The sequence below is a fragment of the Chaetura pelagica genome, unplaced genomic scaffold (genome assembly GCF_000747805.2).
Source record: "Chaetura pelagica isolate M959 unplaced genomic scaffold, ChaPel_1.0 scaffold455, whole genome shotgun sequence".
Classification (NCBI taxonomy): domain Eukaryota; kingdom Metazoa; phylum Chordata; class Aves; order Apodiformes; family Apodidae; genus Chaetura; species Chaetura pelagica.
Genome location: NW_009953483.1, coordinates 2,335,559 through 2,363,329, shown reverse-complemented (window position 1 = coordinate 2,363,329; position 27,771 = coordinate 2,335,559). Strand labels below are relative to the sequence as shown.

General features: G+C 41.1%; 1 protein-coding gene across 1 annotated transcript in view; it reads left to right on the top strand.

Moving 5' to 3' along the window:
• TULP4 (tubby like protein 4) overlaps window positions 1–27,771 on the top strand; it is a 112,714-nt gene that overhangs the window by 80,193 nt on the left and 4,750 nt on the right. Inside the window, exons 4-13 of the mRNA XM_009998558.1 lie at window positions 1,794–1,974; window positions 4,499–4,633; window positions 8,216–8,382; window positions 15,177–15,401; window positions 17,540–17,774; window positions 18,271–18,415; window positions 20,910–21,054; window positions 22,381–22,474; window positions 23,987–24,130; window positions 27,595–27,763. Of these exons, the coding sequence (XP_009996860.1) occupies window positions 1,794–1,974; window positions 4,499–4,633; window positions 8,216–8,382; window positions 15,177–15,401; window positions 17,540–17,774; window positions 18,271–18,415; window positions 20,910–21,054; window positions 22,381–22,474; window positions 23,987–24,130; window positions 27,595–27,763 (1,640 nt within the window). The remainder of the gene's footprint in view (window positions 1–1,793; window positions 1,975–4,498; window positions 4,634–8,215; window positions 8,383–15,176; window positions 15,402–17,539; window positions 17,775–18,270; window positions 18,416–20,909; window positions 21,055–22,380; window positions 22,475–23,986; window positions 24,131–27,594; window positions 27,764–27,771) is intronic.

Sequence of the window (27,771 nt, the reverse complement as noted above, 5' to 3'; positions counted from 1 at the left end):
GTAGTGATTAAAGTTAAGGAAGCCAGATACTGTTTTTTCGTTGCTTCTGTTAATGTGAAGTAACTCCATTGATTTTCTTAAGATTTTAATGACTTCACTGACGTTCCTCCGTTAATCTGCTATTCTAGTTTATAACCTTCTGTGTTTCCTCAACATGACCTTGATGATAGAAAAAAAATTAGTACTGTTTATTTTTGACTGAGACCTTTGAAGCCTTGCTTCATTTCTGTAACTTTCAGAAGTCCAAACATGACAGTTGCTTCTTAGGTGAGTACTATTGTGTATGGCTGATAGGATACACAATTTGAATGCTGCAAGTCTGGCATAACATCTCAGAATTGAATAGAAAGGAAGACTTCTGACAGCAGAGGTCAACGAGGGTGATTGAAGACTTTGAAGAACAGCGGTACAGGGTGATCCTAAGTAGGCCATGATCCTTCAGTTGGCAAAGAGATTATTAAGGGTTTAAATCATAGGTCTCTAAAATTATGACCAATGTTGAGAATATAAGTAGGGAAAAATTACTCCATATTTCTTTTAGTGTTAAGAGGTAAAGGTTGCCGAGTGAGATTATCAGTTATCAAAGAGGGAGTTATTTTTGTCAGGAGGTACATGAGTGTGGACGGGAGGTACCTGCTTAGTGCCTCCAGTTCTCTTACTCTTCCTCAAACACTTAAATCACCGTTAGAGATACAATATAAGGCTAGATGGGTTTTTAATCTGGCCATATAATTGTTAGAATCTTAAATTTACAAAATTTACAAGCACTGGAAATAGTTGGTAGACTGAAAGATAAGTTAAAGATTTACCCTTTCTTTAGCTTCATTTTCAATGCCTGATAGTTTTCAGGTTGACACATGCATTTGAACTTGCTTTAAAATGTATTTGCCTCATATAGAATAATGTGGTAACAGCAGCAGCAGCAGCCTTGGCTAATGCATTTATTGTTTTGTGGATTTCTTAATCCTTGTTTCCTGACATTTTTCTAAAATTCATCAAATATGCAGGATCTTAACTTGCTTAAAGTCTCAAGACAGAATATGCTTATGAAAGAGAAATCGTAGGTTCCAGTCAGTCTGACTTCAGTCAGCACACACTGGCTGTGGAGTAGCTCAGGGGCAAGAAAAAAAACTCATGTTGTCAATTTTGTATTTTAAATGGTGGGTAGAAGTTGTTCTTCATCTGTTCCTGAATATGTAACGTATTGCCTTCCTCTTGGACCATAATAATCTACTTCCAGTTGATGGATCAAATTGCTTTTTGCCTCTGTTTTTGGAAGACATTCTCCCACCTTCTCGCAGCTCGTCAACTGTATCACCTGTCCTACTCTATTCAGCTTTCTATTTCTCAGAAGCTGTTTGAAATCTGCTAAGACCTCATTTTTGCCAGCTGTGCCTTTTGATATCATTGTGACTGATGTATACCAGGGTTTCTGCCACCAATTTTAAAGAACTGCAGAGTCTGGGGTAGCCTTTGTGCCAGGTCACTTTGGTGGTAGTAATGGCCAAGTTCAAATAAAGTGTAATGGCTCATATTAAAGTGAACAAAATGCACCCCACCACAAAGCATGATTTGCCCATAGATTTTCAGAATTTACCTCTAGACCCTGCTGTTTTGTCTTCATTCTTTATATACATCTTTGGTTGTAGTGTCCTATTGTGGCACCATTTCACATCCTTGACTGCTTTGTTTTCAGTGAATTTCCAGCATAGCTAGTTAATTACAAGGTGCATTTGAAGAGGCAGTAAGAGGCTGATGTTTGGCAGGACTGAGGGCCGTTCTGTTATTTTCAGGTACTGTTTGGCACTGCTGATGGACAGGTTATTGTCATGGACTGCCATGGCCGAATGCTCGCCCACGTGCTCCTTCATGAATCAGATGGCATCCTCAGCATGTCCTGGAACTACCCCAGCTTCCTGGTGGAGGACAGCAGCGAGAGCGACACGGACTCTGACGACTATTCCCCACCACAAGGTAGTGTGTGCACGTTCTGTTCCCGCTTTGCAAGTGCTCATGAAGATGTCTTGAATGCTAGGGATTTGTCATGTGGTACTAAAACAGCAGGATGGCCACAGTTTCAAGCTGGTAGATGGTGCATTCCTGTGGAGGTAGCATGGGGGATGGAGCGCTTTGCTACCAGAGACTGGGTTAATCCCCAGGTCTGCCACCAGTGTCACTGCATGGTCATACCTCATCTGTGCTGCTCTGCCTCCATTAGCACATACTAGATAACAACAAAAAGCTTGAAGTTTTTTGGTGAGGATGAATGAAAAACACTAGATTGGGGTGTATCAGGTTTCACTGTTAAGCAGATATGCATAAGGTATTGCGATGATCCATATGTATGGAAGTAGTCAGAGTGCAATCACAGAAGTTAGTACATCATTACGTATAGATTCACATGAAAAGACACCAATACTAGACATAGTGGAAAGTACTACTTCTTCCATTTTAAAGAAATCCTATGAAACAGAGATAATGCTCATTGTTGTAGTCCCATTCTTGGTGGTCCTCACATAGAGAGCTCAATAAATTCCACAGCAGGATGGGAAATGAAAATATTTCCTGCATAGCATAGGAGGGTGACTGGAACTGTCTGGAGTTACTAATTCTCATGCTTCAGCACACATTTCCAGTTTGAGGGTCAGGAAGAAATCCTTCCCTCCCCTTAGATATAAATGTAACTTATTGGGTGAAATGTTTTGGCCTTAAACTCTTGGGAAACCACCAGTAGTAAAGAAATTGGAGGCCTAGGTATCCATGCACAGTCAGTCCCATCCTTCTTATTCAAGTAATGCTGATACCTCTTCATGCTCTTGATTAGTCTGTAAGATCTAGGTAGGCTGTTTCTGTGTTCTGGTATATAAAGTCTAAACTATATGAAGAACTAAAGTAATATAGCTGTTATTGTACAATTAAAAAGTTAAATACATAATAGCTAAAAATAATTCTGAATTTGCATCTTAGAGCTGGACTTTTGAGGACTCTTGCAGCTTTAACTCTTAATTTGGATTCAGTCCAAAAATCTGTCTTTTCCAGAATCATGTTTATAAATGTCAATATGAGAAGCACATGTATTTAACAAATGATGGTAGAAGGTAATGTGATAATCTGGTAAAATGTTAGCATCTTCTAAAACTGAGTTTTGGTTTGGCTTTCATGCCTCAGTTTTGGTACTGGGTGAGGTTTCTTACCTTAGAAGAAGAGAAACAAACTTCACATTTCCTAGCAAGCTTCTAAAGCAAGAAAAAGAACAAAATTAAATAGGGTTTTTGTTGCTTTTTTAAAATCCTGAGGTTCCAGTTGGAGGATGGTGAAGATGCAGAGTACACAGCTGAGAATTTACATAATCCAAATGTTCTAGCTTATTCTGAGTCAGTCAAGGGGTGGGTGGACTCTTTGCAAACCTATTTTAATGATTACCCAAACATCATGTGTTTTCTTCAGAGCAGATGCAGCATAAACCTCTCAAAGGTGACAAGCCTTTGACTCAGACAGATGTGTAGCAAGGACTGGGACTTTGATGGGTTTTTCTTATCAAATCATATACACGTAGAGATGCTGATTACTAGATATATTACTCCAGAGTGCTTTTTAATGAGCATTTTTCAAGTTCAGGAAGCAATATCCCTCTTAACTGGCTCTACTGGTTTTGTTGACTGAAAAGATGCTGGTTGGGCATTGAGAGGCACTTTATCAGGGACCATCAGCATCTCCTTTCAGAACTTGTAAACAAAAAGAATGAAACAGCAAGTGCTACAAGTGGTGATATTGGTCATTAAGTATTTGAAAAAGGGAATTTCAGTGAAAGCTGAAAAAAAAGCCCAGAGGAACAGAGACTTTGCATAAATGTTTTTTAAAGCTATGTGTTCCATTTGGGCTCATTTCTGTCTTTGAGTGCAGTGGATCCTATGATGCAGGATATCAGGTAGCTTTTCATGCTGCTGCCTAGCTCTTAACATTTAGAATGCAGCCATTTGTGAAAGGTCAGTATGTTCTCTTAGAAGTCCTTACAGTGTCTCTAAGTGACTTCAGGAGGAGTCTTTAGCATCTGCCCAAGCATAAAGTGTATCTAGTATATAGCTTTTAAGGCAATTATATTGTTTCTTACACTGTTTTTCAATCTGGGTTCCAATGAAGCCTTCCAAAGCACTGGTTTTCAATTTGCAGATGCTTTGTGGAGTTAACAATGGAGAAAGATTGAAAAACACCACTGTATAACATAATAGTATATCCATATATCACTTTGAATATGCTACAGTAAAAGTTAAGTAAGTAAAAACACTGGAGTTTCACAAAACCAGGCAAACTAACTAGCTAAACCTGCCTTGCTTTTGCCTGTAGACATTGCAGAAATAAGCAGGTAGAGTTTGAAGCTTGGGACCATTCCTGATGGCGGGAGGCTGAAATGCAGTTTATTTCAGCCTAGATATAATTCCTCCTGGAATTCATTCTGTAAACTCCTCCTTTTGCTCACTCCAGACCCTTGTTTTTGCAGATGGACCAGCTGCATATCCCGTCCCAGTGCAGAACACCAAGCCACTACTCACTGTCAGCTTCACGTCGGGAGACATCAGTTTAATGAACAATTATGACGACTTGACTCCTACTATCATCCGCTCAGGGTTGAAAGGTACAAAAAGAAGCCATGTCATCCCCTTCCTATGCTCCTGTTTTTAGTGATGTGTGTATATGTTATGTTTTTGTGGTTGTCTCTCCTAACCCAGAAGAACTCAGCCATTATTGCCATTTCCAGCAGTGACACCTGCTGGGGGAAGAGCAGCGCTTGGCTGATAGAGCTTTTATGTTTGAAATAGTGTTTCAATTTTTGAGATCATGTTTTTATGGCAGCATTGTAGAGCAAATTGATCTGTCTTCTGTTTTGCAGTGGCAGGGGCTAATAGGTTTATGCTTCTTTGTGTGAATGCTCCTGCTATGTAACACTTCCTTGGCATCTTTAATTTACGAGGTCTACTCTCATGCTTCTTGTAGCAAGATACAAATCACAATCCTGCTTTAACTCCCACGAAATTTTGGAAACTTGCTAGAATTATTCATTATCAAGAGGGAAGTTATTCTGAGAGAAGGAAGATTCCACTGATTAGTTATATACATCTTGCGAAGTGATGTGCATGAATGTTTGTAAGATGAGGGGATGAGTTCAAATGTTCACCCAGCAAAAAGTCCCTTGCTTTTCCAGCACACTCAGTACAATTTAAAGTGCTTTGCCTGGAGAGAAGTTTTATTTCACTACGACACATAAGCACATATTTAAATATAGGTTCCAGTACTTATTTGCAGTTTCTTTTCCACTTCTGCTTCCATCTATGCCAACACATGAAGCACATGCCTGGAAAAATATAGCATTCTGGGGCAATTCTATGATCCAGAAAACTTCTTCAGCCAAAAGGATGCTAAAAGTCTGGGAAAATGGAACCAGTTTAGAGAAGCTCTTGTGATATCCACCAACCAATCTGCCCAGCATCTCCACAGCATTGTAGCAAATAGAGTAGGAGGTAGTCTTGAGTTGTCATCTGGTCTTGCTTTTGGCTTTATCTTGCTAAGGATATCTATCCTGTTTCTCTTTCCTCACTGATTTTCATTAATGCAAAAAAGATCCTTTAATTAAGCCCTCCTCCTCTAGCAAAGAATTAACATGCAGGCTACAATATAAATATTTTTTATGAATGTTAAACCGGACTACATTGTTGACATCAGTAGAAGAAGAATGTGCAACGTCTTGCTGGATTGAGCATGTGTGTGAGACAGAGAGAGAAGGGTGATTGGGAGATCACTGTCTGTTGTTTTGAAGCTACCCCTTGTACAGTGGAAAGTATTTTGCATATAGCTGCCATATAGATGGAAATGTTTTATCTACTGTCTCGTAAATTTTCTTTTCAAAGACTATATTTTACTGGTTGTTATTACATGCAAGAATGTGCAAAACTGCTCAGCTCCAGCCACTTAGTATTCTGCTGAGAGTGAATTGTCTTCAGAATTGTGTGCAAATCTTAATTCACGTGTTTCTGTTTGAAACCTAGAAGTATTACTTTGTGGTCTCTGCAGCAGATGCCCTTGTCTTTATGGGCTGCTGTAGGCTACTCAATGTAATTTTAAAGCAGGCAACTATGAAACTTATTTCAGGCATTACTGATATATCTTGCTGTTCTAGCTTTGCATAGCTGTCATTTTACTGGGAGCATTCATATTAAATTTATGCAGAAAAACATTTGCTGTTGGATGAGAATTTGATTATCCAAATATAAGTTCTTTTCATCCAGCTTCAACACTCCTGGAAGTTTTTTCAGTCCTAGTGGAGGTCTTGAATTGTTCAGTTGTATCCTTTCTTTTTTAATGCTTTTTAACTCAGTGATTCTCAGTACACTGCTACCTGCAGAACTGCTGAACTGTATTTGCTAGTTGTACCAATTAACTCCAACTACCACATGCAGGGCTATTGCACATTTGAGGTGTTATCTATTCAAGGTTTGCTAATACACATGCAAGTAGTGGCTGGTGAGTAGTTTTGAGGGATGGCTCTGATCCATTGATTTGCTTGCAGACTTACCCTAGATGAAACCTCTATGTGATTTCTAATCTCTGTGTGGGTGCTGAGACCTAGTTATCAGTTGAGCTGTTGTGTGTCCGTGTTCAACAGTCATTGAAGACGCCGAGGGGATGCTGCAGCCCATGTTCAGCCCTCCTCTGTCTTTTCAGCTGCCTAATTTTAGGAGTTTTGAGAGAGAAAAAACATCTGGATGCAGTAATCACTCTTCTTCCTCTTGCTATGGGGACCCACTGAAAGTTTTACTTGAAGATATATATCCAAAAGAGAGAGGGGTTTTTTTCACTCTGGTAATTGTGTAGTTAAGCCATTTAGCAAAAGTGGAGTTGACTAGTGTGCCTCATTGATTTCTAACCTGCCTATCATTGTACTCTCTGAGAAAGATGAATCACTGTAGATTGCTTAAAGGGCTGAGGACTAAGAGGAAAAAAAAGAGGCATACAATGCCTAGCTGTGGAAGAATTATCTTGAGGAACATGGGTCTTGCCTCTGGTACGTACAGAAGCATAATTGCCATGAGAAATATCAGAAAGTGGAAATAATACAAAACCATTTTAAATTGCACATAAAAGTCCCAGAAAATGACAAGTTGACAACTTTAAACAATTTTGAGTTTCTTCCTGCCAACTCTAATTTCTCTCCTGCTTCTTCATTTGAAGAGAGCTTCTCGCCCACAAATGCCTTCAGAAGGTTCTCAGCAGACTGAGCATCCTGGAGCACAAAAGTTTTATCTTTACCTTCACTTTGTCTCAGCACAAAACAAAAAGGTTTAAAGACTAGCTTAGTCTTCCTTGTACATGCAAATCTGCCTCTGAAACACAAGCAGAAACACAAAGTACTGTTTTAGTGTTCTTATTGCAATGTGACAAAGATCTGGAGGATATAAGACTTTAAAACTAACATCTTCAAATGAAGCCGTGGGTGTTCCTCATGAGATGCCTGTAGAAGTAACTGATATGTATATTCATATCCATGTATATAAGAGATTAAGCAGTCCCAGTGTGCCTCTGGCAAGCTCTTGCTAGACAGATGAGTAGATTTTCACATGTCAATTATCAGAAGAAAACCTATGGCGTGGAGGCCATATGTGTCTATGGAGAAAAATCCCAAAGTCTTTCTAGTTTCATGTTATCCTAAACTGTAAATCTAATTTGAGTTATGCTAAAAGTTATACTCACAGTCAGTAAGAACATGAAGCATTGCCAAATACGCTGTATTTTTGCACTGTAGGCCTTTCCAGACAAATACACGTTGCTTCTCTCTTGCTGAGATTATTTATCTGCTTATTAACTTAATTCCACTTATTTACCCCAAAGATGTGTACAGAATCTTCCACATCGGTTTTAACGTCTCTAATAAATTCTTGTACTTAGGAGGAGCCACTGATGATTACATTTTAGGTTCACCATAGAGAGAGAAAAAGGAATGTTTTTTACACATTTTTTGCAATTTACAAATACAGAGAGTAGTTTTGGGAAGTGCATATGTGGCATATTTGCTACTATTTCAATGAAAGGATTTCGTTTTCTAAGTACATTCTAGTTACTTTTGAGAGCACGATTTATCTACTTAAGTCACTTTCCAGCACCTGGAAATGCTGTTCCTGTGATCCTGATCTGTGTTTATTGCAAACCATCTTTGCGGTTTCAGATGTGGTTGTGCAGTGGTGTACACAAGGAGACCTACTTGCAGTAGCAGGCATGGAGAAGCAAAGCCAGCTAGTTGACCTCAGCAATGGTTCCCTGTTGAAAAGTGCACTTGTCAAGTTCTACAATGTGCGTGGGGAACATATCTACACTCTGGAGACACCTGTGCAGGTAAGAGGTGTTTTTTAAGTCAGTTTTAAATGCTTTATTGACATGTTTTTCCCACATTAGCTTGTTGGTGTAGACCTGCAGTATGAAGAGTGTTGCAAAATATCATATTTAGAACGTGTTCTAAAATATTATATAGATAAAAATGCACTCTAAATAATTATTGCTTACATTAATGTAGATACCCAAGAGTGCATCTGATTCCAAGGCCTGCTATGCTACGTATTCTGGAGATATATAATGAGAAACAGTTTGTCTCCCAAAAACCACTCGGCCACAAGTGGACACGATTGAAGATGAAAATTCTCATGTTTTATGGATAAGTGACTTGAGGAGAAAAAAATTGGTAACTTGCTTGATGATGTAGCAGAGCCAAGAACTGGATAAAAATATTCCAAGTCTAGTATCAGAACCACAAGACTATTCTACCTTTGTTATTGCTGTAATTTGCTGATGTACAATCAGTGGATCTGATGCAATTTTTTTATTGTTTATGGCATCAGATGGAGAAGGATGAATCAAAGTCTTGTTTCCGTTCCCACCTTCTGTACCTTCTGTACAGACTTTCATTGTAACCTTGGTCATCTTACTTGACAAGTAAATGTCAACACATGGTCTGTGTGCTTCTTAGCAGCACGACATGCTGCTTAGGTCTTTGATGATGTTCCAGAATCCAACTGAATGTCCCTCTAGGCTTTGTTTAATTTTCTGCAGAAGAGGAATGACTGTTTCAATCTCTGACTGTTACTAGTTAAACTTAATTAATTTTTTATAGCTTTGAAATCGAAAAGTGAAGGAAAATGCTATACATAACTTATTTAATGATGTTTAATGATGATACTGTTTATTATAATTTCTTTTTCAGTACCCTGATCTGGGATGGATGCAAATGGATGGCGTAGTAAACCAGCTGCTAAGCATTTGTGTTTGCTTATATTTAGCATTAACCTGTGCTTATTAACGTTAGCACTCTAATTTAGATAGAATTCTGTAGTTTTGCAATGTACAAAGTAATATTCTCTAAAGCCAACCTAAGTAAGTACAGTGACATCTAATGCTCATTAAGGTACCTAAAGGACTTACTCATGCATACAGCTTTATTGTCTTAAACATAGCCCTTTCAGCTAAGTAGCACAGCTTTTTCCTCTCTGGATCAGTTATGGATAAAACATATTTATACCAGTGTTGCCTATTCCCACACCAGGTAAAAAACAAACCTTGTTCTCTTACTTCAGCAGCAGGATTCCCTATGGCCGTGTTAGCAGCTGAGCCAGTAGAACACTCAGGTCAAGCTCTGAAATCAAGCTGTGGTTTGAGCAGAGGAACCAGTGGGGTCAGGTTGCCTTAAGGTGTGCATGAGTGTAGGCTCATCTCTTCTGTCTTCCCCACTTTGTTCCAAGTCACCTCATTTCCTCTAGTTCTCCCTACATCCCATCAACTTCACCTTTTCAGTTTTTTTCCTTTCTCCTCTACTTTATCAGCTGGGAGAAAGCACATATTGTGGCTGACATGAGGGCTAATTATTCTGCCACTCTATGAGTACTTGTAGGACAACTGACAGGTCGTACAGAACAGGTAACTGCCCAGTTCATACTGCTGAATTTGTCACAGTGAAAATATTGACATGAGTCTCTCTGCTCTTTCCAGCTGATAATTTTCACTGAAATTACAGCATTTTACTATCATGGAGACTTCTTCCCTCCTTGTCTACTTAAGATAACAAGTCAACAACTTCAGAAGTTACTAAGCCAGGTTGGAAGTGAAGGATGGGGAGGATGGGGAGTGGCAACCACTAATGAATAGCACAATCACAGTATTTCATTGCCTTGGGAAACCAGGGTGAAAATAACATTCAAAGTGATGGATTTATGTTTATTAAAGAAGATACGCCTGTATCTGCCTATGTGGATTTTATGTTTCTGTGTATTTAAGTGCTGATCTAATGGTATTACCAGCTAGGTGACAGTTATGCTAGAACATTGCAAAGTACTCAGTTGACTAACAAAACCAGATGAAGAAAATTTCCTTGTAACTTTTGTTATGCTGTGTCTGCGCTCCAAAGATGTATATGCAAACATTACAGAGTGAGTCAGTTGTCCCAGTGATTTGTCTAATGACAAATTCATCAGAGTAAATTAATTAGTTTTCTGTACAGTGACAGTCAGCCTTGTAACAGGATTTTGTAAAAATCATCACTGGTTATTGAAGTAAAAAGAAGAATTTCTGCATCTCGCATTCTTCTGCTAACAGTGTTTCCTCTGAAGCAAGCAAATGTGTGACTGGAAAAGCACATTTATGCTAAATGAGTACTGTTCTGAATATAAAGGTCAAAAAAAGTAAAGCATCAATGAACATAGAAAATAGTGAATTACATGTGCAAAACTGATTTTCCATGTGGTTCTCTGTCACAATTCTTTGATAAAGCAGATGTCTGAAAATTTTATCTCTAAAATACACTGAACTGTCATTCTTTCTGTCAGTTCTCTATCCTGAGTGTCTTTGGTAGGATATTCAGGAAACAAATTTTATTGCTTATAACAAAACTCAGTCTAACTGTCATAAGATTTATATGCACCTTGACTGGAATGTTACCTAACATAAAGTCACTGTAGCCCCAAGGTAGAATAGAATTGGGTACTGCAGGTTGCAGTATGATGATGATGATCACTGGATGATCACTGCTGTCATCTTCAAGGTGTTTTATGTGCCACCATCTCCTCCAGCTTTAGTTTTGTTTTGGCATCCTCTTTCACATTTCTTAGAATCATAGAATGGTTTGGGTTAAGGATCATCTAGTTCCAACTCCCCTGCATGGGCAGGGACACCTCCTGCTAGATCAGGTTGCTCAGAGCCCCATCCAGCCTGGCCTTGAAGACCTCCAGAGAGGGGCATCCACAGCAGCATCTCACCACCTTCACAGGAAAAATCTTTTTCCTTATGTCCAACCTGAATCTCCCCTCTTTAATCTTCAAACCATTGCCCTTTGTCCTCTCACTACACACCCATGTAAAAAGCCCTACCCCAACTTTCTTGTAGGCCCCTTTCAGATTTTGGAAAGTTGCTATAAGGTCACCACGGAGCCTACTCTTCTCTAAGCTGAACAACCCCATCTTCTTCAGCCTGTCTTCATAGGGGAGGTGCTCCAGTCCTCTGATCATCTTTGTGTCTCTCCTCTGGATGTGCTCGAGGAGTTCTATGTCCTTCTTATGTTGGGGACTCCAGAACTGGACACAGTACTCCAGGAGGGGTCTCAGCAGAGCAGAGGGGGAGAATAACCTCTCTCGACCAGCTGGCCACGCTTCTTTTGATGCAGCCCAGGACCCGGTTGGCTCTCTGGGCTGCAGGTGCACATTGATGGCTCATGTTAAACTTCTGGTCCACCACTACCTCCAAATCCTTCTCCTCTGGGTTGTCCTCAATACTTACTCCTCCCAACCTGTGTATGTGCATGGGATTGCCTTGACCAAGGTGCAGGACCTTACACTTGGCCTTGTTGAAGTTCATGCAGTTTGCATGAAGAATCTCCCCTCTTTAATCTTCAAACCATTGCCCTTTGTCCTCTCACTACACACCCATGTAAAAAGCCCTACCCCAACTTTCTTGTAGGCCCCTTTCAGATTTTGGAAAGTTGCTATAAGGTCACCACGGAGCCTACTCTTCTCTAAGCTGAACAACCCCATCTTCTTCAGCCTGTCTTCATAGGGGAGGTGCTCCAGTCCTCTGATCATCTTTGTGTCTCTCCTCTGGATGTGCTCGAGGAGTTCTATGTCCTTCTTATGTTGGGGACTCCAGAACTGGACACAGTACTCCAGGTGGGGTCTCAGCAGAGCAGAGGGGGAGAATAACCTCTCTCGACCAGCTGGCCACGCTTCTTTTGATGCAGCCCAGGACCCGGTTGGCTCTCTGGGCTGCAGGTGCACATTGATGGCTCATGTTAAACTTCTGGTCCACCACTACCTCCAAATCCTTCTCCTCTGGGTTGTCCTCAATACTTACTCCTCCCAACCTGTGTATGTGCATGGGATTGCCTTGACCAAGGTGCAGGACCTTACACTTGGCCTTGTTGAAGTTCATGCAGTTTGCATGAACCCACTTCTCAAGCCTGTCGAGGTCCCACTGGACCTTGATTAACTCTCTTGAACTCTTACCTTCAGTGTAGGATTTTATAGTTCATAAACCTAGTTTCCTGTATATAACACCCTAGATAGGGAAATCACACTTATTAAGAAGTATCCAAATGAATGCAGTAGCTCTGCATGGAAAATAACATCCATAAACAGTGGTAGAGGTAGCATAGTGTGGCAGTCTCTCTTGTGCCCTGCCAGCCCATTATGCTGCAAGAATATATTTGCAGAATGTAATGGAAAGAGCATTGGTAAGGGTTCAGCAAATACTGAACTTCTGTTACATGCAATCATACTGTTTTGAACCTTGAAAGAATGATGGAAAAAATTCAGAAGGGACTTCAAAAATTCACACTAGAGTTTTAACTTATTGGAAGCAGTTCTGTGAAAACTGGACCCATACTGTGACTCCAAAGAGTTGATAGTGATTATTTGTTTTACACAAAGAGGATATAATAAGGTTCATCATCTGATTATTAAAAATACACTATCAGTTTCTGTAAAACTTAACTTTTACTACACTTGCCCTTGTGACACATCAAGCTGATGTACCAAAAATACACCCAATTCTTTTAGCTGGCAGTTCTTTTCACGGTCCTTCCTTTCAATTTTTAGAAATACAATCACAAGAGCAGGCTGCCCTGCTGGTGATAATATTTTATTGGTCAAATGTTCATTTCTTATATTTGTTAAATCCTCACAGCCTTTCCCTGGCATCAAGCAGGTATGAGAATAATCAACTCATTCAAGACTCCTTTATGGTTTTGCTAAATTTTTTTTTACCAGAAATGCTGCAACCCAGTCCATAACTTCAGAATTACTTGTCTGATGTGCAGATATGTCTTTATTTTACCAACTAACCATACCTGCTGTCACTTCTGAGTGTATACAGATGCTTCATACCTTCCCATTTGAACTTTAAAAATAGGAGTCATCTAGAGAATCACGTAATAATTATTGATGGTACACAAAGGATTTCTCAATTCTTTTGAAGTTCTCCACTACAAAATGCCTTTAGCAATTACTGTGAGGATCGCCAGGTTGCTGCCTTCTGTTTGCTTATCAGTCAGTCTGAAGGTTTGTGCCTCCATGGAAGCGTGTGTGTGTGCATGTGTGTAGTGCTGCCTAGATGTAATGAAAAGGAAACTTTTTCATTCCTCCCACATTAGAACCAGTATTTTCCTTGAAATTCAAATCTAGGATAAGATGACATAGCAGGGAAGATCTTTTCTCTAAAAAAGTAGTTTCGTTCGCCCTTTGATGATAGACATTGATATAGTCCTGTACAGCTGCATTCTGCTTTGTATCATTCACATAAAAACATCTTGTCCCAGTTCCTCATCTTTAAGCATCTTGAATTTGTAACTGAAGGGAAAGCTTTTTTCCCTTGGACTAGATTTATAAGTTCTGGGCTGATCTAACCCAGGTAGCTGGGTACTGTATTACTGGAGAAGACTAGATAGTAGTTACTACTGATGGTGCCTTGACTCTTATCTTCTGCATGGTTAATTTTTGTATGGTGCATCTTGTGAAGAGCAAAGATATTTCAAAGAGACCCTGACCTTTCAATAAATGCAGATCATAATTTATATTAAAAACAAGTTTGCTTAAACTTTTGAGTGTCACAGATTGTGAAAAGAAAGAATCCCTACACAGGAAAGAGTAAACCTTTTATACTTCACTGATTACAGCCTTTTGCATAGTATTTGTCATGGATTGGTAGTTTCTTCTTTACTCTGTGTTATTTATTTGTATAGAGATAGCAGCTATGGGATTGAAATTCCATATAGTGTATGCACCTGTACAAATACAGATGCCTTGTCATACAGAAAACAAGAGATGACAGGTGGATGCATCTAGCACTCAGGAAGAGTAAAAGTAATAGTGACAGGGATATAAGAGGTCACACAAACCTGTTCCTTTCATGAAAAACATGGGGTTTAGGAAGAGAGTTTAGATAGCTTCTTCCAAGCACAACTTGTATTCTTACATGAACTCTAAATGTTGATGCAGCAGGCAATAATGTCCAAAGCAGCATTTGAGTTGTATATTGTTACTCTGCTGCACATTCTGACACTAGTACCAATTGACCCTGATGTTTTTTGGTGTTATTGTCATGAATTCCAACATTTTGGAGAGCTGGCAAGCAAAAGACAGAAGGCCATTCTCCCTTTTGTTCCTGGTGCTCTTTCACAGTTCACTTCCTCTGGGAACAGTTCAAAAGAGACATTGTGCATCAGAAGACTCAGTGCAAGACAAGAAAGCCAGTTGGGTTTTGTCTACTAGTTCACTGTCTCTGGACATATAATTTAACTTTTCAGTTGTAAAATGTGAGCTGTTACCTGTGGATGAGGATTGATTAGATGACTGGAGAAATCGTCTGGTTAGGGCATCAAAAGATCCTGCTTTTTAACAGTGTGACTTTAAAAGTCACTTATACTGTCTAGGTAGTGAATTTGGTAGACAGTTTCTTGTATGAGTAAAAAGCACTATGTAAACATCAGCCACTGTTAGTGGTAATTTCAGATGTTCGCATTCATCTCCCTTTTTGTGGGCAAACTTTTAAGTTTCAAGAAGACTTAGGGTAACATGTTGGGCACTGAATTAATGGTGCAACAGTTTTTTATCAAGTATAGGCTTTTGTAAAGCTGTATCCTTGTGCTCTCCATGCAGCGGCCCATCATCTCCATCTGTTGGGGTCACAGGGACTCACGCCTGCTGATGGCTTCTGGCCCTGCGCTGTACGTTGTCAGAGTGGAGCACAGGGTCTCCAGCCTGCAGCTGCTGTGCCAGCAGAGCATCGCCAGCTGTCTGCGGGATGACAAGGAGATCAGCAAACTGACTCTGCCCCCTCGGCTCTGCTCGTACCTCACCACTGCCTTTATACCAACAATCAAGGTAAAAGGAAAAGAAACGCCTGTGTGTGTGATGGGGAGGAGAGGTTGCTTGATCTCCCCCCACCCATGCTGCTCCTAAGTGATTTAAGATACTATAATTATAATTATTACAATTTTAAAATCTTAAGTAAGGGTCATTCTGGTCCTCTTCAAGAGCCCACTGATCCATTTGATGCATATTAAAACCTGAAAAGAGGGCTCACACGTGCTGGTGTGTATTATTCCATGAAAATGGCCTTTCCAAGAACACCCCAAGGGTAAAATATGTCGGTGACTCACAAAGACTTCTGAAGGAGCTGATACTGATGATAATACTATGTCATCGTGGTAAAACTGTTGCCTTCCTGCTTGTTACATGAGTCCTTATATTGCCAGGGAAATTGTACTTAAACCTGTGGCTGCCCAAATATTTCTACTGACAGTGAGTTTTGCTAACCTTACTGCTCCAAAAGTGCTGTGGGAGAATGGACCAGGTGTTATGCCTTTTCCTTTACCATCAGCAGAGCCATCTGCTCCTTTGTTTTATGGTTTTGCCCTCAGTCACATCTCAGAATTTCCTAACTCTTTATCACAGCCCATAAACCAGAACACTAGCTGGTAAATGCCCTGCATTCCAACGTGTGTGTTTTTGTGTTATGCATTTTTTGTGTATAGGTTACAGAATTCTCTTGAGTCAGTTTCAGGTCCCTGCTAAACCTGCTAGAGTAACTAATTGGAAATCAGTGGAGTTGGCTTAAATGAGAACAAGTCGTGCCTATAAAATAATGATTCCACACAGTTCCACTTGGGTGCTGCTAATCAGGGCAATTTGTGCAATTGTGAGAAGAATTTTTGCCAGAGAAGAGTAAATACCTTTCTTTAACCATAACTCCTCAATCTCCAAAGATACATTTAACAGATCAGTGGGTCTCAGTTCTTTCTAGCATGCCTACTTCTCACCAGGATGCTTTCCTTATTGTCCCAGAGCCACCTCTGCATCTCTCTGGAGCATCAGTGACTCTGGCTGTTAGGGAAGGGATGGGATGAAGGCAGCAGTTGGCTGTAGCAGGGCTGTGAGCCATGACGGGGATCAAAAGGGCAGAGGCAGTACAAGGCCACATCATTGCCAACAACTGCTTTGTCACCTCCCAGAGGGAATGCTGGGCTGAGGAGCAGCCATGGGGCTGCATAGCTGAGAGGCTGAAGCAGTTCCCCTGTTGTTTCATGGCTGTTTCTGGAGCCTCCTCAGCGCTGCTTTATACTTTACCCTGGCTCTCCCCCAGCCACATACTCCCACCTACATTGCCAGCCATGCCTCCAGCCTGGCAAGGCAGCCTCTTCCCTGCATACATTCCTCTTCCTCCTCTTTGACTGGGGGAGGACTACATTATAGATCACTCCTTAGCCCATATCCATCTCGCCAGGTTAAGGAGGCTCCTTTTTCCCCCTACTTTTTTTTTTCTTGTACTTTCATTTTGGAAGAAACTATGTTCACTTATTTGTTAGGAATGTTTGTGTCATTTGGGCTATATTTACCCAGACAAAAGCAGTCCAGCTGTTTTAGGACTGAGCGCTTTATGGCTTAATAAAGTGTGCTGGCAGGCAGGTCAAAGTAATCTAACCTGAGCTTTGTGCTCATATTTCTCCATGTTGCATGCAAATAGGCCTTCAGCAAAGATGGGTCATGTGGTTGGAACTGAGGTAAGAAGCATAAGCTTCTTCCAGAGCTGACAGCTTTGTAACAGAGGAACATAGCATGTACCAGTACTAACCTGGAATGGAAACCTGAGCGGCCAAGTTAACTTAGCTGGCCAGCAAGAGGCAAGTTACCCTGAGATTTAGACCCACATTAAAAGAGGAGTTTGTGATAGAGCTTGAATTTGAATACAGGTTTGTTGTCTAATTTAGTGCTCTAACCATAAGTCCAACCTTCCTTTTCAATGTAACTGGTTTTAGTTTTCAGTTGACAGCTGCTTTTGACCTAACTAAATAATATACACCTGTCCGTCTTGGATGTGGGTCCTACATAAGTCACACAGTAACCTGTCCTAATACAAGTTGGGTTCAGATTCAGTTAGTTGTGTTGGGATTAAGTCACTGCAGAAAAAAATTATTATAACCTATGGGGAACTTTCTCTTTCCTTCCTTCATTTATTTAAGCCTCCTATCCCAGACCCAAACAATATGAGAGATTTTGTCAGCTACCCAACAGCTGGCAATGAACGGCTTCACTGCACGATGAAGCGAACAGAAGATGATCCAGAGGTCGGTGGTCCATGTTATACCCTGTACCTGGAATACCTTGGGGGACTGGTGCCTATCCTGAAAGGACGTCGTATCAGCAAGTTGCGGCCAGAGTTTGTCATCATGGATCCTAAGACAGATGGAAAAGCAGGTAGAATTGAATTGTTGCTTTGCATTAAAAATGCTTTAGAAGGACTTTCAATATTAAATCCTCAAGAGTTAAATAAAATCTTTATAGGCAACATGGAAGGTGGTATCTGATTTTTTTTTCTGTTGTACAAAAACCTCTTTAGCATGACCTGGGCTCAAGCCTCTGAAATTGTACCATGACGTCTTGTTTTGCAAAAGGAAACTTCCTGTGTTTTGAATAGTGGGGAATAGAGTGCTAGTTAGCAGAAAATACTCTTTAGTCTCGATTTTGAAGTTGATTGAATGCTGTTCGCTCCTCTGAATCATATTCACTGGAGTTCAAACCTTTGGAAATTCGGAGTTTGTACTGGGCAGAGTGAAGAACAGTTAACTTTCTCTGCATAGTTTTATCTCAGCTACCACCTGTGGGTTGGATTTATGCTTCTGATGACTGATAGTTTTAATTTATACCAGTTTTCTGAAGCAACACTTATGTTTTCTGGGGCCTGTCTTGATAGATGAAATCTATGGAAACAGCTTGATTTCCACTGTGATTGACAGCTGCAACTGCTCAGACTCCAGCGATATAGAACTGAGTGATGACTGGGCAGCAAAGAAATCTCCCAAAATCAGTCGAGCTAGCAAATCACCCAAACTCCCCAGGTAATAATTTCTTTGATATTTCATCTTCTTTTCCCAAAAGTTTTCTTGTTCTCTTTTCCTTTTTTTCTTTTGTTTCTTCTTTTTTTTTTAAACACTGTCTTTGACACAAAATAAAATTAAAAGCAAACTCCCTTGGGCAGACAGAAGTCTTCTGGAGGAGCAAGATCCTCTCTAATGTGCGGATCTCAGAGATTCGAGTTGAGATGGACTTTGAGGAAGGTTCTGGGGCAAAAAGCAATGGACATCACTTCTCCCCAGGCAGTCTTGAAGAAAGGTTTTATAACCTCACCCACCACTGCCTCTGCCATGTATAAACTCTTGCCACCATGGGATATATTCTGTCCTTCACACAATCTGTCTTTTTACCTCCTCTGTGCTTAGGAATCCTTCTCTAGTTAAAGCCTTTATTTCCTCAGGGGTATTTTCAAATATGCAAGTCCTTGCATAGGTGGCCATAGTTCCTGGCATAGGTGGCACTGCAAGGGAGCCTCAACAGACAGATCCTCCTAAACACTGGGTTGATGAGCTTCTGTAACAATATGCAAAATCAGCTTATTGTTTGTCTAGTTGCTTTCCTGCCAGATCTTCATTATATTAATTATATACATAGAATGCTCCACCTGCACAGCACCCAACTGATGTCTGTGATGCTTCTCATAGGCACTGTCATCTGACTGCCAGCTTCATGTGATGGGACCAAGGCCCTGATGCCTTCTATCTGCAGCTGACACTTCCAAAGACCTTAGAGTATGAGCTTGGCTAGTATGAGGCAAAGCAAATGCATCTCTTTATATGTGAACATAATGTGTGAAACATCGAAGTTTTAGCTTAGTAGTACTTCACAGAAGAACCATCAGTTACTCCTGAGCCAAAAACTGAAGTGGCACAGGAAGGACAACCATCCTGCATTCTTGGTTTTCTAAGACTGTACTTTGGAAATGTAGCTTTTGTTAATTATTTTTTTCTACTAATCAACTTTTTCAGTGGCTTTATCTTTTGTTCATGAGTCCCTTTGTATAACAGGAGGTAGGAATAACTTTTGGCTTAGAGTAAAGGCACTGACAAAGTTTGTGGAGCATTGATCTGTTGTAGTAACATGGAGATCTGCCAGCTGAGGTGTCATGTTACCATTTCTTGAGGCTTTTCTCAAAGTCTGCATAGCTGAAATAGCTCAGCTCTACACCTTTTTTATGGATTAGTGAAGGATATATAGTATCTGGCAGAATTGCTGTAAGCTTTGATAAATGAATCAGAAGGCATCTGGTCAGAGTCACTGCAAGTGTGTCAGGCGTTACATCATGGTTTGGGCCTGACCCAACAACAAAGAACCAGCCATGTGGCTGCTCACTCACTTCCCCCCACCACACACACACACACACACACACACTGTGGGATGGGGAGGACAAAGGCCAACCAGAAGCTCATGGGTCAAGACAAAGGGCAGGGAGGGTTTGCTCGCTGATTACTGTCATGAGCAAAACAGACTCAACTTGGAGAAAAACAATTATTTAATTTATGACTAATCAAATGCACACAGGACACAGACAACACAAAGAGCAGGGCTTACATATCTTATCCCCACCCCTCCCTTCTTTCTGGACCCAAATTACTTTGTTTGCAATCTCCCTACTTCCTTCCCCAGAGTGGCACAGGGGGACAGGGAATGGGGTTTAGAGTCAGGCCACAGTCTGTTGCTTTCTGCTGCTCCTTCCTCCTCAAGGAGAAGGTTTCATTACAGTCCTCCCCTGTTTCCCCACAGAGCCCCTCCCATGGGAGGGAATCCTTCATGAACCTCTCCTTCATGAGTCCTTTCCACGAGGTGCCGTCCCTCTGGAACAGGCTGCTCCAACATGGGCTTCCCACAGAGTCACAGGCTGCTTTGGGAACAGTCACCTTCCCTGGCACAGTATCTTCCATGGTTGCAAATCCAAGTCCACAGGCTGCAGGTCCACATTCACCTCTCCTGGTGTCTTTGGGGGATGCTCTGCCATGTGCCTCCATGGGTGCAGGGGACAGCCTGCCATCTCCTCATGGGCTGCAGGGGAACTTCTGCTTGGGCACCTTCTTCTCCTTCTTCCTCAGCAGCCTGGGGATCTCTACTCCAGCACTGCTCTCACCTCTTTATCTCAGATCTTCTCCTTGCTCTCTGCTCAGGTTTTATATCAGTTCTTTCCTGTGTTAATCACAGGGGCACATCTATTGTCTCTTCAATGGCGCAGCCTCGGCCACCTGAGTGGGGGGAGCTTTTAGTAGTTTCTTACAAGAACCACCCCTGGGCCCCTCCCCCACTACTGAACCATGCCAGAACCAAACCAGCACACTTTAAATCTCTTAAAATTTGACCCAGAACTCTCTATTGTGTAGATTCTAGTTTCTTCATTAGCCACTTAGAAATCACCCTACCAGTTGTTTTGATTACATCTTTACATGCAAATAATTATTTTGTGCATTTTTGTATGCCTGTTGATGATTCTAATTATTGCCTGATGTGCAGAATCAATATAGAAGCTCGGAAATCTCCAAAGATGTCGAGAGCTGCGCAGGAGATATCAAGATCGCCAAGGTTACCAATAAGGAAACCTTCTATTGGTTCACCAAGCCTAACCAGAAGAGAGTTTCCTTTAGAAGATATTACTCAGGTATTTATTGTGCACATTGTTACCAGACCTGAGTCTAAATGCATCTCCTTCCAGAGGCAGCAAGTTGTGGTATACATCCAGTTATCACCAATAAATTGTTTTCATTTAATTGCAGTGATTAGATGGAACAACTAGGTAATTGCCTCTTCCAGTTCAATGTTAATGTTTGAAAGTGCCAATGGATTATCAGGCATTGTTCAATAAATCCTGGCACCACTAACTTCTGTCAGTTTGAATCCATGTGAGAGGTTTTATTCTAGATGATGTTGTTGGCTGTTAGAAAGAAATGCTTCTTACTCAGTTTCTCTGAGCTGTCCTTATGCCACTACAGTTCTCTGCTTTGCTAGGAATTGCAGAGATAGGTAAATGCTGGCTTCAGAGGGTCACATGTTCCTTGTTTCATAATTCATAGAATCATAGAGTAGCTTGGGTTGGAAGGAACCTTTAACAGTCATCTAGTCCAACCCTGCCTCTAATGAGCAGAGACATCTTCAGCTAGATCAAGAACTTGAAACAGCCTTAATTGGAAGGATGGCAAGGAATTAGCTCTTTGTGGTGTTCATGACCTCTGGGTAACTGAAACTTAGCAGGCTGTAGAACTACCTGTGTTACATATTTTATTAATATTAGTCTGTGTTCTTTTAATTTTGTTTTGTTTCATTTCAGTTGTTGGGGTTTTTTTTCTCTTTTTTCACTTTTTCTTTACATTGAAACACTCTAGATCACTTGCACTGCAGTGGTAGACAGGGTCCTTTGAAGAGGGCAGGAGACCAGTGGATTGAATCCTGCTTCTGATATTGAAAGTGTAACTCTTGGCCTTTCATAAAATCTATTGGGTCTTTCAGACCCATAATTTAATCACCATGGAAGCAGTGGTTTGGGAAGCTGCTTTGGAAGCTCCAGCAGAAATGTTTGTCATTATGAGTAATTAATTTCTGTCTTACTTATTGTTCTGTAAAGTGATTTATAAGCATGAAACCAAAGGGTAGGGTGTGTTACTTTCTGAAATCCAGAATGGCCATGCTCTTCTTGTGCAGGAGAAGCGAGTGTCTGGAAACAGACCTGTTCTCACTAAGCAGCCATCACATTGTTCAGTTCTTCAGCAGCTTTAATCAGCCTACGTGGCTGTTTTTAGCACCATTTCTGATGGTGTTCAGGTATCAGAATGGGACTTCTTAATAGGCATATTAGGGTATTTCAATAACATAAAAACAAGAGAAACTGAAATTACATTGTCACTTGCGAAAGTCTGATTGCTCTGCAGGTTTTTTATAGAGCTTGATACAGTTTTTATTAGGTGAAAATTATCTTCTTTTTGCTTTGCAGCACAACTACCTTGCTCAGGTCACATCTAATATCTGGGGAACAAAATTTAAAATTGTGGGTTTGGCTGCTTTCCTACCAACTAACCTTGGTGCAGGTAAAAGTAAATTCTGTTGACTTTTTGCATGTCAAACTCTTTCTAACAAAAAACATATGCCATGTGATTCTTCTTTAACAATGCACTTGTTTTCTGTGAACAGTAGGAATTAGCTATTACAAAACTCAGTATAACTAAAAGAGATTAAAATCTATAAATACAATAATGAGATGATCCATAAAAGGCCCAGACCTTTACTGTTACAGATTATTTGAACAAAACCCAAACGAATTAAGACAATTTTTTGCAAGACTGTAAAAATCACTGGGTTTAAGTTACTGTAATTGAAATATTTTTAAAACTCAGTTCTTAATAGTCATTTAGCTACTAATTGTACCAAAACAATGCTCTTACAGCATCATGCTCAAGATTTTTCCAAGTCGGTGCACAGCTTTATTATATGGTTCTCTTGCTGGAGCATTGTAAATTGGTAGCATTCATTAAAAGTAGCAGTTGTCTAGTCTCTTGACCTTCTCCTGTGTCAGCCATTTCTCCCTAGATAGTTCTGCTGAAAGGAAGAAGGCTAAGTAAACAACAGGGTAGCATCTAGCAGAACTGAGCTGTGAATCAAAATATTAGTGCATGTGTGGAAGTTCTATGACCTCTTTGGAAAACTTATTTTTTCCTGTGTTGCATTATATATGGTAAGGTCAGGACTACATCATGATGTCCTGGATGCAGAATTAGTTAAATAGATATCTTTTGTGGCTGCTGTTGGACAAGAAGCAGTGTCCCAGGTACTGAGAAGAGGAACTTCTCTGACCCAGTCTCCAAGCAGAAGGTTATCCTCCCAGGATATTGTCACCCTGGGGACAACCAATGCTACTGTTACAGGGCAGTGGCACCTTCTACTTGATGAAGTGTTATGGAAGCCCTCAAGTTTGTTCCAGCAACTTTTTTTGTAGTTTACAAATTTCTGACATCTGCATTTGCAATCATTGTCAAACGGTAGTGTAAGAATGACCTTACTGGTTCAGACCAGAGGTTGTTCTTATTCTGTCATTATCAATGACAGATATGTAGGGAAGGATACAAGTGTTTTTTAAGTGTGTGGTGATACTTTCTTCAGGTGTTCTTCCAGTCTCTTTGTGTGCAGTAACCCTCAACAGATTTTCTTCCTAAGAGCTTTCAAGTTTTTGCCTAAGCTCATGTAAGTCAATAAGATCCTGCGGAGAAGAGTTTCAAAAGTAGAATGGAAAAATTATTTCCCTTTAAAAAAATAGATGTGACTACAAGATGAAGCAATTCATTATTTTTACAGATTATTTAACTACAGAGATGCTGCTTCAATTTACAGAGAAATAGCTGAAAGTAACTATTTCTTTATCCTCTTTATACAGTGTTACATAGTGATTTGGCTAAGAATGGCCCATAAATGCATTTGTTCATTAATACATTAAATAAAAATAGTCATAACCCTTCAGTGTGCTTTGAATTGATTCTTTCTTAGCTTTATATGCTGTTTGTTTAACAGGGTTTTTTTATTTATTTCTTGTTCTACTCTTTCTCCAGTAATATATAAAACCAGCTTGCTGCACCTTCAGCCCAGACAGATGACAATATATCTCCCAGAAGTGCGGAAGATTTCGATGGACTACATTAACCTGCCTGTCTTTAATCCAAATGTTTTCAGTGAAGATGAAGATGATTTACCAGGTAAGGAGGAACTGGAGGAGCAGAGCCATGTTATGGGTTAAGCTAGATGGAGAATGGATCACTTGTGTCACTAGCCCCCTCTGGTAAACACACAAATCAAAATCCCCTAGTCTGATGGGGTCCTGTAGAATCAAATTGGAATAAGGCTGATATGTGTTGTGGACTAAAATAGGTAGAAAATATAATCTGTAAAAGTTTCAAGTTCATTGGAAAGTTAATAAGCTTCTATTCAGTTTACTGAGAATTCTCCGTAGACTGAAGCTTTGCATTCTGCATCTTTGTAGGACAGACTCGTAATGTGTTGAAAGATCAAAAGGGTGGTTCTTGTGACCTGATGGCAGCAAAGCACAATCTGCTGATAGGAACTTGGGTTGCAGAGCAGGTTCCAATAAAACTTGGCCATCCTTTGAGAAGTGATAAATGCCTATTCGGATTTTTATCAATACCAAGTCTTACAGAGAGGCTAAAATTGTAAGTAGTCTGTAAACAAAGGGGATCAGTAAGAATTTCTCATTTCTCAGTGGTAGTTCCTATTGGAATCACTCTCACCACTTTTTGCAAAAGGAACTGGAAGCATTTGAGCAAGCTCCATGCTTCTGCACAAAATTACCAGAATTGCTTCTTGCCTTACTGTTCCTTGTTCACCACCAGTGTGATATGTGGGAAACTTTCCCTATATGCATGTGCTGCTTTTCATATTTCTGACTGCAGCCTGTCCAAACATTGATGCAGAAGTTACCCTGACTACAGTGCCCAGTTCTTGAATCTTTATGGTTTCCCATCTTTTTCCTTAGATTTCACATTTCATGTCTCATCTATTTCCTCACATATTTTCCTTACAAATCTTCTTTCAAGAACACTTCTAGGTTTTGTCTGTATTTCATTCCATCATATTCCTCTCCCTCCTTTTTTTCATCGTCCTTATTTTTGTGTTACTGGTTGCTTGATCGCCCACTATACTGAAGAGAATGTAATACTCTCTTTTTGTCAACTGTTGTCTGTATTCTCCAGTTTTGCTAAGCTCACTGAGCCTGGGGACATGCTATTAGATACAATATAGCACCTTCAGCAGGTCTTCAACATTCTTTTTCTTTTCCTCAACTTTTTTTTTTTTTTTTTTTTTTTAAATGACTTCAAAAGTTGAAGACAAAACTCTTAACTGCTGTCAGATCAGGTCAGGCTTGAGGAGCATCCCTTCATCTTCCTCCTGAAGCTCAGTTCAGCATGGTGAAACCTGACTGGCTCTAGAGGGAGTCAGCATGGGGACAATCAGTGGGGACTTTTTTGTGCCTCACCATCAGGGAAGAGGAGCCCTAGAAGAAGGCAGAAGGCCATGTAAGTGGTCCTAGGACTAGGGGCAAAGAAAAGGTGGCAGCAGCCAGACGTCTGTGAGTGGATTTTCCTTTCTGTTGTTGATGTATTTATTATTTTTAAAAAAACTTCCCTGAAAACTAGTGCGTCCTGATGCAGCAAAACTTTTCTTGATTTGAGTAGAAGTAGTTAAAGGTGGCTGATAAGTGAATGGTAATTCAGACCCAACAGGTAAACTCCTTGGTCTGTCAAAGTCTGTGACAATCCTAGTATAGACTGAAAGCAAGCTCTGTAGTTTATTCACCTCTGAAGCATCACTCCCAAGAAGTTACTTTAAATTTGCTCACCAGCAATGACAGTGGGAATCAGTGGAGATAGGCTGGCTTCCTTGTTCACATTGAGGTCTGATCCATTGATTTTGGGATCTGATAGCAGTCCCCCCAAATGCAGCAGAGCAGTTAAGCAAGGACATAAAGATAGCAGGTAGTTTTAAAAGTCAGAGGTGAAGTGGAATGACAAAGTACAAAATAAGTACAATGTGGTTTTTTTCTAACTAGCTTTAAAAAACAATTTCCTCTCTGCTTCTGAATTTTATGTCAGTGCTGCCATGAATTTTCCCATTAAGACATTTTTAGTGACCTGCATGTCTTCCACTAGTGCTGGAAGAAGAGACCCCCAAAACATGTGAAACACTGCTTCAGGAAAATGTCCTATTTTCATGCCTTTTACCCAACTGGAGGTTGGTAAACAACAGGAGGCCAGGGCCAGCAATTCCCTGCCAGGCAGAGGGAAGGAGGATTCCAGGAAACTGCAGGCCTAGCAGCCTGACCTCAGTACTAGGGAAGGTTATGGAGCAGATCATCTTGAGTGCCACCACATGGCACATGGTCCCAAACAGGATGAGATGGCATGTCCACATGCGGGACAAAGAGGTCATCAGGCCCAGTCAAAATGGGTTTATGAAATACATGTCCTGCCTCACTGATCACCTGCTATGACAAAGTGACCTGCTTAGTGGTTGAGGGAAAAGATGTGGATGTTGTCTACCCAAACTTTAATAAAGCCTTTGACACAGTTTCCCACAGCATTCTCCGGGAGAAATTGGCTTGGATGGGCGTACCCTCTGCTGGTTTAAACACTGGCTGGATGGCCAGGCCCAGACAGTTCGGGTGGATAGAGTTAAACCCCAGCTGGTAGCTGGTCACAAGTGCTGTTTCCCAAGCATCAGTACTGGGCCCAGTTCCTTTTAATATCTTTATCAATGACCTGGATGAAGGGGATCAAGTGCACCCACAGTAAGTTTGCAGATGATACCAAGTTGGGAGGGAGTGCTGATCTGCTTGAGGGTAGGAAGGGTCTACAGAGGGACCTGGACAGGCTGGATCAATGGACCCAGGCCAAGTATATGAGGTTCAAAAAGGCCAAGTACTGGGTCGTGCAGCTGAGTCACAACAACCCCACACGATGCTACAGGCTTGGGGAGGAGGGGATGGAAAGCTGCTCAGAAGAAAAGGACCTGAGAGTGCTAGTTGACATGAGCCAGTGGTGTGCCCAGGTGGCCAAGAAGGCCAACGGCATCCTGTCTGGTATCAGAAATAGCACAGCCAGCAGGAGTAGGGAAGAGATTCTCCCTGTATACTTGGCACTGGCAAAGCCACACCTCGAATACTGTGTTTGGTTTTGGGCCCCTCGCTACAAGGACATTGAGGTGCTGGAGTATGTCCAAAGAAGAGGAATGAAGCTGGTGAAGAGTCTGGAGAACAGGTCTTACAAGGAGCATCTGAGGGAACTGGGCATGTTTAGGCTGGAGAAAAGGAGGCTGAGGGGAGACCTTACTGTTCTCTACACCTACCTAAAAGGAGGTTGTAGCAATGTGGGGGTCGGTCTCTTCTCCCAAGTAACAAGCAATAGGAAATAGGAAATTACCTCAGGTTGCAGCAAGGGAGGTTTAGACTGGGTATTAGGAAAAATGTCTTCGCTGAAGGGGTTATCATGCACTGGAACAGGCTGTCCAGGGAAGTGGTGGAGTCACCACTTGCGGTGCTCAGGGACATGGTGGAGCTGATAGTGCTGGGTGAGCGGTCGAACTTGACAATCTTCAAAGCCTATTCCCACCGAAACGACTCCCTGACACCCTGTGTTGTTTGTTGCAGTGCCCGGCGCCCCCGGGGCCCCCACCAGCAGTCCGCCCTGCACCGTCAACATCCCCATTGCGCCCATCCACAGCTCGGCCCAGGCCATGTCGCCCACGCAGAGCATCGGCCTGGTGCAGTCGCTGCTGGCCAACCAGAACGTGCAGCTGGATGTGCTGGCCAACCCGCCGCCCGAAG